Source organism: Glossina fuscipes, unplaced genomic scaffold (assembly GCF_014805625.2).
Source record: "Glossina fuscipes isolate IAEA_lab_2018 unplaced genomic scaffold, Yale_Gfus_2 0, whole genome shotgun sequence".
Classification (NCBI taxonomy): Eukaryota; Metazoa; Arthropoda; class Insecta; order Diptera; family Glossinidae; genus Glossina; species Glossina fuscipes.
This window is the reverse complement of record NW_023998414.1, coordinates 14,721,954-14,731,646: the sequence shown is the minus strand read 5'-3', so window position 1 is coordinate 14,731,646 and position 9,693 is coordinate 14,721,954. Positions and strand designations below refer to the sequence as shown.

The window sequence follows — 9,693 nt, the reverse complement described above, 5'->3', positions numbered from 1 at the left end:
CTGTTCAAAATAAGAAGTTTAATGTATGACTTTGCGTACGCATGCATATATATATATATATATATATATATATAAATATATATAAAATATATATATATATATAAAAACATGCGTGTATGTTTGTGTGCAAATTTGTATAAGCGGTAACAAAACAAAACAACAAACGAGTGACAATCAATCACGATCATCAGTCTCTAAATAAACACAATAGCAACGACTTTGTATTATTATCGTTTGTTTGCCCATTGAATACAATCGTTGTGATCGATACAATATGCACTCGTATGCACACGTTCGCACACGTCTACCATAAAACCCTTGCTCGCCAGCATTTGTAGTAGACAAGTTTTTGAATTTTGCAAAATTTTTTTCTCGATTCATTAACTAAACCTAATAATAATATACGCTGAAGAAAGAAGTGCCAAAAATTAGAAAATAATTTTAAAAAAAAGCAAAAACAAACAAAATATACAAGCTACCAGCAACAACAACGAAAGAAAGAAAAGCTAGATAGAAATTTACGCAAAGAGAATTAAGAGTTACATATAAATGAACACATACATACGAGCGCGCGCCTATTTTTATCTGAATTTCATCATCGGCGTCATCAGCATCATAGCAGCTAAACAGTTTGCAGTGTCTTCAGCAGCTTCGGCTGCCTATATAATCAGCCATTAGTTTCTATATAGTTTTTGTGTTCGTTTATTTATTTATTTATTTTTTTTTTTTAATTTTTTTTTTTTTTTTTTTTTTTTTGGCATTTCTCCCTATTGGGGTAAGAGAAATATAGGAGGAAACAAAAAAGAAAACAGAGCACATTGAATAGAAAATCTGCTGATTTTAAGAAGAATACGTTGTTATATTATAATTTTATTATAAAATATAACAAAAGCAATCTTACGCATGAAAAACATTACCAGCTCAGGCACTTGCGGCAACGGTTTGCTGCAATTGCAAAACAATTTAGTGGTCAGTCATCAATTGGAGAGTGATGATGACACTAAACAGAAAGGTTTGTTTCTTTTTTTTTCTTTTACTTCAAATCTCTTTCTTTCGCTTGCTCTCTTCGCTTCTCGCCTTCTTGCTTCTTTATGATCTAATAATAATCATTTGAATTAAAAAATAACTTTCATACAAATTACTTTCACCTGACTGACTGACGATGCCGCCCGCCCGTTAATAATGCAAAATTCTCAAACTCGTTCAACGGTAACAGAGAATCGGGACTCAGTACACATATTCTTACAAAATTTTCATTTGCATTGTAAATCGATATCATCTGCCTAGAATAGTGCCTATAATATCTACTCGATACTACTCCAACGTTAAAACGATGCCTAAGATGTCATAAATTCTTCTACATCTCCTTATGCTACGTCATGTATTGATTTAAAATTTCCTAAATACTGCATTACGTTATATAAGTGCTTCAAGTAGGGACAACCGAACTGGCCTGTCCTTTGGTTTTCTACAACAAATTTTAACACAATTCCAAGTTTCAACGTAATATTATTTGGATCAGAAATATATATAATATTCCAAATTTTTCGATATATAAACAGGATTTGGATCCATCATAGATTCTTATTTACTGCACAAGCCAAATATTGCATAATGTAAAGAATATTGAACCTAAGAAATAAAATGACACTAATTAGTGCTAAATACCAATGCAGGAGATAATGTACAAGTTCTACATTATTAATTCGAGGAGAAGAAAAATGTATGAGGGGCGGGCCTTCGGGCGAAATCGCGCGATGTTTTGTCTTTTAATTTTAGTTTTTTCTTCTTCTTTTCTGATTTGCCTTACCTTTTCATCCCTCAGTTCAGTTATTATAAATTTTCGTTTTTATTTGTTTTTGTTGTTATTTGTTCTTTTTATGCCTATCACCGGAGAGTGAGGTGAGTTTATTCATTTTGTCAAAACGTTTGCAACACACAAAAAGAAGCGTCGCACGCCCCCGAAAGTATATGCATTTTTGATCAGTAAGAATGGCGGTCTTTTCGTCTGTCTACCTGTCTGTCCGTCCGTCCAACTGTGTAGTATCTGCGATAAATATGTTTTCGTTGGCAATAATTAAAATTTGGCCTTCAAATATACAAAAGAATTTGAAAATGACCCAAAGTGATCGAAGGACACACTCACAATGAAACAAAAACTGGAAAGACTTTTATTTTTTGTGTGTTTTGCGCATTGCTCGTTAACTGGAACAGACATACGATAATCGTTTCCACTTTTACTAGGCACGCCCGCCTACTACCAAAGACAATGGGGATCTCCCCCCACCCCCCCACCCGCCATTTTTTTATAATCTTTCTTTTTAAGATAACAATAAGGAGTGCAAAGCATTCGGTTATAACTGAATATAAGTTGGTTACTTGTTAAAAATTAAAAGCTTAGGGAAAAATTTATTTAATTCTATTTCTGATAACTCAGATTGAAAGCGAATTTTAATTTTGTGCGAGTACAAGTTATAAAGGGTCGAGGAAAGACACTGAAAATCTTGTGTTCGATATAGAAAGTCTTGCAATTCGTAATTCGTTTTCATAACGAATCGAAGGTACAGATATATTTTGAACTTTATTACGAACTTTGCATCCAATTCGTTTTTTTGAAATTCTCAAAAATTGAAACGCCCATGTTTTGGGTTGAAACCGGGCAGCTTGTGAAAACGGATTTGATCTGCGTAAAATGCGGCTGGCAGATCAACACAACTTTCAAAAATTTTTTTTCAAATTTCGATACATTTTCATCAATCGATGATGCACAGACAGACATCGATAAGAAACTTTCTGTAATCATTTATTAGAGACTCATAAAATTTTTGGAACATAGAAATGAACCAAAACGACTTATTAAATTTTCCTTCTCTCTTTCTCTTTCTCACTCTCTCTCTCTCTCTCTCTCTCTCTCTCTCTGTCTTAATAGGAAAAGGTTAATTTTTGCTGTGTGTACTTAAGATGCTTCCTAAGTCGGCTGTAACGCTTGCTATTTTCATTTTTACAATTATTATTATCATGTTTCGTTTACTCATTTTACCACGCTTTAAAGAGAAGCAGCTTCGTAACATGCGACCGTATACACCCAAGGGCTTAAGAAAACAAATTCAACTCATTATAATCAATTAAAATTCGACATAATTCCGTTTATAAGGAAAAGTAACGAGAAGCCAGCCAACCTACTTTTCCTAATGGGTCATTGGTTGCAGGTACTCGTATCCCAAATAAATAAATGAGACGAACTGAGTATGTTTTGTCGGTTGTTTGTGTATCTGTGTTTCTTGCTGACAATTGTCAGTCAATAAGCCAAGAGTGACTCAGTCAGTAACGTGGTGCTAGATTGACAATGTGCTGGTTGATGTTGGATTGGCTCGGCTTGTTATTGTCTTTCAGAGTTGGTTGTATTCAGAGTTTTAGTTGCGGATAAAGCTTAAGAGATATCTAGCACCGCCTGGATTTTTGTTTTCCATTTATTTATTTATTTATTTATTTATTTTATTATTATTTTTATTTTGATCTTTTTTTTCTTTTGTGTTTTTTTTTTTTTTGATTTTTAAAACTTGTTTGTTGTCGCTGCTGCTGCTGCTGCTGCTGCTACCGTTTTTATTGTTGTTGTTAATAATGACGGTGATTCTTTTGTTTGGCTTGATCATCTTCCTTTTGGAACCGCAGCTCAGCGGCAACCAAGAGCCAACAGCGAAAACAACGGTAATAACCAGAAGCGGCAGCAAGCTCTAACGCATTGAACATGTTTTGTAAAGGGGCGCGCGAGCTAACCGCATACAAAAATGAGCGAGTAGCCGTGCGCCTCGCTCATGTTTAAATGCTTAACTTAGTGTCTCCGGACAGCAAGATTTCATTTTTTTTTCCTTTTTTTTTTTTTTTTGTATGGAGTATTTATAGTTGTTTTTATTAATCGTCTAGATATATAGATACACATATTCATATACAAAGACGCACACGCACACATGTTTATTTATATATATATACATATATTTTTACATTTACATGTATAACCATATATGTGTACATATTGTTTTGTGGTTTTCATTTAGCAGTTGGTTGATAGGTTAGTTGCTGGTCTTGTTTCTTTGCTGTGTGTATTTTGTTGTTGCTAATATCTGTACTGCGTTTTGTTATGTTGCTGCTGCTACGGCTGCTGTCGTTGTTATGTTTTCTGGTGTTCGGTTGCTGCCATCTAAAGGAGTTTTCAAATAAAGAAGGCAAGACGAGAAGTTGTTGGGCCAGTCGTTGTGGTTTTTCTTTCTGGTGCTTTTTTCATGTATATGTCGAGATAGGCGATTGTTTATGCATATATGTGTTCGTGCATATATTGTTTTTTTTCCTTTTTTTTTATTTATTTATTTATTTTTGTACGTACAATTGTTGGCCGTTGTTGTTGCTGCCGTTGCTGCTTTTTCTCGCTTGATTTGTATTCATTTCATTTTCATATCTGTTTAAACACAAACAGACGTAACAGATACATACATATCTAATGGGCTTGTGCGAATATAGACAACAAAAATAACAATAATAACAACAACTACGTAGGCAAAATCAACAACATTTACAATATAGTGAAATAAGCGACAATGCCTGTTGTTCGCAACTTAAGTATAAAATTTTAAAAGTTTAAAGAAAAAAACAATTGAATTTATATCAAAAATATGTAATATATTATTGTATATGGTAATTTTAGTCTTTCCAAGTGGTATGCATTTTGATATAAAGCACAACGTAACATGACAACGTAAGTATGTCCAGAGTCGTGATCCTAATTAACGTCAAATCATCGATCCGTTGATTATATTCTTCTCTCTTCAGTTCAACTAATGTTTAATTGTAAACTAAAAATTCATTAAGATAGACTGTTGTTATTGCAACTTACTCAAATGCTATCTCAGTCTACGAAAGGCTATAAGGCTTAAGATATAACTTATTTTAGAGACTCGGTGTGACTAACCTCCTAATAGGTAAAACTTTTACAAATATTTAGAAACATTTCTTTCAAACGTAAGACTTATAACCGCTTTCAAAAGTATGTTCCGACCAATTATGTGGCCTACAAACGGGCAAACGTGTCCCAAGTCTCAAATCACAATGTGAAATTTTCATACATTTTTTTGTAAGTGGTACTCATGTAAGAACGGACCGTAAGCGTTTCTAGAGTGAAAATACATTTGTCACACCATGCAATTTACAGTAAGTATCGTCCTAAAGTATATATACTTTAACAATATTGGAGAAAATCACTTTAGATCGGTCAAATGCTACATCCACCAATCCAATCGATATCACCATCTGCAAGTCTTATATATATATATATATATATTTGCTTGAAATTTCGATCAATCCAGATATTCTTCACGACATGTTTGATAAAATTCATGTAACCAAACTGGGATTATCATATAACCGAATCGGTGTCCGTCTAATGTTTTACTATACCTAATAGCAGTTATAGTGAGTGCTTAGTTAGTCAAGGAATAATAGTTGCGGATTCGATACACAACAACTACATATTGGCCCATCTCTCTTTCTCTCTCCCTATCTCTTCCCCCCTTTTTTCCATTTCTTTCCAATCATCTTCGGGTCAAATGTGCTAGAACAACCAATTCGGTTAGGATGCATTTTACGTATTCTATAGGAGCAGCGAGTGAAAGCGACGAAGTCGTGCAATATATGACCAAAAGCGAAAACAAAATTCGTGTTTTCGTTTGCTTAAGAGATCTTAAAGCAACATCTCATTTTGCTCAACGGTTTTTTCTTCTATCACAAACAATAATATCGGAAACCGCTTGACGGCGTTTTAGTTCTAAAAGCTATCAAAAAAAAAAAAATTTCCATTCATTTTAATAACATTTGCGGATATATCTACTAAAAGTTTCTTAAGTTTTGTACTATAGCTAATTAAAATTAATATAATTTTTTATCTTGTGTGCTTCTTTTTTTTGCTTTCAATATACGCATATATATATATATATATATATATATATATATTCTTTTTTTTTTTTTAATTCAATTTAAAAACTATTTATCATATGGATGCCTAACAGCCGTCATTCATTCAGTTACTTGAATGTTCTTTTTTTTTATCAGTATTAGTCGCGTCAGCGGCAAAAAAACAATAAAAAACAATTAAAAACAAAAGCGAAGAAAGCAAAACAAATAATATTAAAAAAAAAAAAAAAAAAAAAAAAAAAAAAAAAAAAAAAAAACCAAAATTGGATATGCAATGAGGAAAACACTGCAAAAAAAAAAAAAATAAAAATAAAGAAAAAATACTAATAAACAAGTTAAACAAGTGATAATAACATCGAGCGGAGAGAGAAGAGAAGTGGAAAAAGAAGCGCAGCAAAACAAAATGTTAAAGAAAAACTACAATTGACAACAATGATGACAGCATTAGCACACCACTGACTAAGAGGCAAATAGCGAAATGCCAAGAACGATAAGAAAATAACAGAATTGTTACTTTCTTTCTTAGGGTTCTGAGAGAATGAAACGAATGCGACGATGCAGAGGAAGAAATTGCACAAGGCAAAGCAACACCAAAAAAGTCTGCCCACCGGAAGTTTAAACACTGTCACGTCCATAACGAATTGCCGAAAACTGCTAAAAGGCGCAAATTAAAATTTGCAATTATTTTTAAAGAAAACAAAAAAAAAAAAAAAATAATAATAAAATCAATAAATAAATGAAAAGAGTCCAAGTGCTACTTATTTGCGCTCCATTTGAGACTTGAGTTGATACTCAATTAATGTAAAGCAAGCTAACGGCGGAACAATGAATTGAATAATATCATCAAAATGATGAATGCGTACATTATCGCCTTCGGTCAAGATCTCAAGATGAGACGTAGGCTCTCTAAGCGGCTCCGCTTATATCCTATCCTATTCAGCAAAGCGTGTGTGTGTGCGTGTGTGTGTGTAAACATAACATGCACATACATGTATATACATTTCTCATAAAGCCAGATCTTATCGATGGCAATTTTGATTATTCTTCCCCCCCTTCGAAAATCTTATCTCATTTAATATAGAGCATGTAACCGGCAGCAGATAAGAATTTTTATATTTATTACTTTTCATAATAATTTCTACAACATCTAGCATCTTAACGCATCTGACGCGTAAAGGAGTAATAACGGGAAGATTGAAGTCAGTGAAAATTGCCCTGACTTCCTTTGGACGCACGTTACTCGCAGATAATTATTTTCCTAAAAAGAAAAAATTCGGTTTTAGAAAAGCGTTGAGAACTATTTAAATACAACTACATATTAAATTAAAAAGATATTTTTGTTGTATTTCACATATGGCTAATGCTAGCAGTTAATAAAGCCTATGTCGCCTTTCACGACTTTATTTTTTATCTTTCGGGTCTGTTTTGCAGACTTTCTTTTCTGCAGTTTTTCCTTTTTCTTCTGTTTTTGTTTCATGTTAATTAAGGGGATGGCATTTAGTAGATGTGCCCATTCAGTTAGTGTTTATGCGTTTACCGACTAAGCGTGCGTATAGTGGACTATAGTTACGACCAATTTTGGTTAACCATTATCGGCTATGATATCGGATATGAACCTGCGAATACTAATGCACTCGCATTTCTTATTTTTATTTTAAGAGGAAAATATTTTAATAAGCCGTTCTAAAAACAGTTGAGAAAGGATCGAAACCATTTCACAACCATACAATAAACTTGCAGAGGTCTCAAGAAGTGCTAATATTATAATTAAAACAAACAAAGTACATTAGGGAGTACTATGCTACTTTTTAAGCCATGAACTGCCTCTAATTTTCTTCTTCTTGTTCTGTTGGCTACTTCTTTCTCATTATACCCGACAACACGAGTGATGAAGAGTATATTAAGCATGTGCGACCGTATGTAACATCAAACATGTAACATGTATGTAACATAAACCGAGCTTTTATTATGGCGATCGATTCCGACTCATATTTTGCATCGATCTAAGCCTATCTGAATGTGTAAGCCTACGTCCAATGTCTGTCCATGAAAATTTATTTTCAACCTACAAGTTTGCAATCTATTAGGGACGAGAGCTATTGAAAGTGCTTCGGATCGATCCATATTTAGACCACTTCCCATATAACGCCTTTTTTTGAAAAAAATTGCAGCTTTGAAAACTTTTCGACAAAACTTGCTGGTTAACAAGCAGTTCTTGGACATTCTAAATTGATATGAAAAATTTGCTTCGGCTGGGGTAATTTTTTGAACCCCCTCTCTATATAACCGTTCCTACGACAACTGAATCTTTATAGAGGTATACTTTTCAATCCTTCATAATGAAAATTCATAGTTCGTAGTTCATAGTTCATACAAGTAAATTGACAAAGAAATCAATATAACTAAATTTGGACCATGTAGATTTATCTTTTTGGATACTACCTCATACGAGGACTCTACTGAAATGTTAACTCGTGTATGCTTGTTGCTGTTGATGTTTTATAATGGAAATTTGTTCATGATAGCAATCTGATATAAAAATTAAGTGGTGATGCATGTTTTAATCACACATGGGTCGACTTATTGGATTTCACTCTATATAAGATTTTTTTATGAATAATAGGCCCTTCAGAAAAAGGTTTAAAATTATGAAGATTTAATTTTATTATAATATTGTATTAAAAAAAATTGATCCGTAATAGTAATTTAGCAAAAAAAATTATGAAATACAGAGATAGTCACAAAATTGAAATTGCAAGCAAGAAAAGCCCACTAGTCCACTGATCAATTGGAATAATATGCGCAGATGTGGAAAGAGTGTAATCAGGTATAGATTGTTCCTTCGATATTTTGATGTTCTTACATAAGCTGGTTTTCTTTTCTTTTTTTTTTTTTTTTTTTGCGCATCTCATATTCATTCATACCGGAGAAGAAAGAAGTGCGAACATTCGCTTTGCGCTCATTACTCTTTGAAAGTGAGTTTCAAATTTAATGGTTACTTTCATTGTATAAGGAAAGAAAACGAATTTTTTTTTCACTAGATATACATATACGTTAAGAAAAGCCGCCTTTAAAGTATCGGATAGGAAGACTCCCATTATAATTAATTTGCATCGATAATATCAAGATGAAAGCAAATAAACAAGCAGTAGCAAGCAGCAGCTTTTAGTTACATTCATTTTGATGATTACCCTTGATATTGGCTTTTGTGGGTTAGTCAAAGTCAATTTTCAGTATTAATAAACTCGCGCTAAAAACAATCAATCCTTTATGAAATACTGAAAAGAATTCAAACAAGAGAAAATATTTCATAATATATTGTCGAAAAGGTTTACTGTAAACAAGCGATTAGATTATTATGATCTAGATCCACAGTAATGCAATTTCTTATATGCGCGCGCGCTATGCGTTTTCAATATTGGAAGCCAATGTTCTTGATTTTGGCTATTAACCTAATTCGGTTGATAATTAAAGATTGAAAGAGCAAAAAAAATAATTTGCATAATTTCTTTTATTGTCTTCTTTAAGTTGAATCCCATATAAACGTTACAAGTTAAGTATCTTTCTCTTCAATTTTTATATGAATTGAACAACTTTTGTATTTTTTTATAACTTACTTATTGATTTTGCACTACCTCAAAAGAGAAAAAAAACAAAAATAACTGTTCAACTAGTATTTATATAAAATACACACATACGCATTCACGTAAACAGATTTTCACATCTAATTCC

The 9,693-nt window shown here is 32.6% G+C and overlaps 1 protein-coding gene across 4 annotated transcripts in view; it reads left to right on the top strand.

Moving 5' to 3' along the window:
• Positions 1-449: 449 nt before the first annotated feature.
• LOC119644384 (protein scalloped) overlaps positions 450-9,693 on the top strand; it is a 101,069-nt gene continuing 91,825 nt past the window's right edge. For all 4 annotated transcript variants that reach the window (XM_038043954.1, XM_038043946.1, XM_038043940.1 and 1 more), the window contains exon 1: positions 450-1,012. In XM_038043954.1, coding sequence (XP_037899882.1) covers positions 904-1,012 — 109 coding nt within the window. In that variant the 5' untranslated portion in view covers positions 450-903. The remainder of the gene's footprint in view (positions 1,013-9,693) is intronic.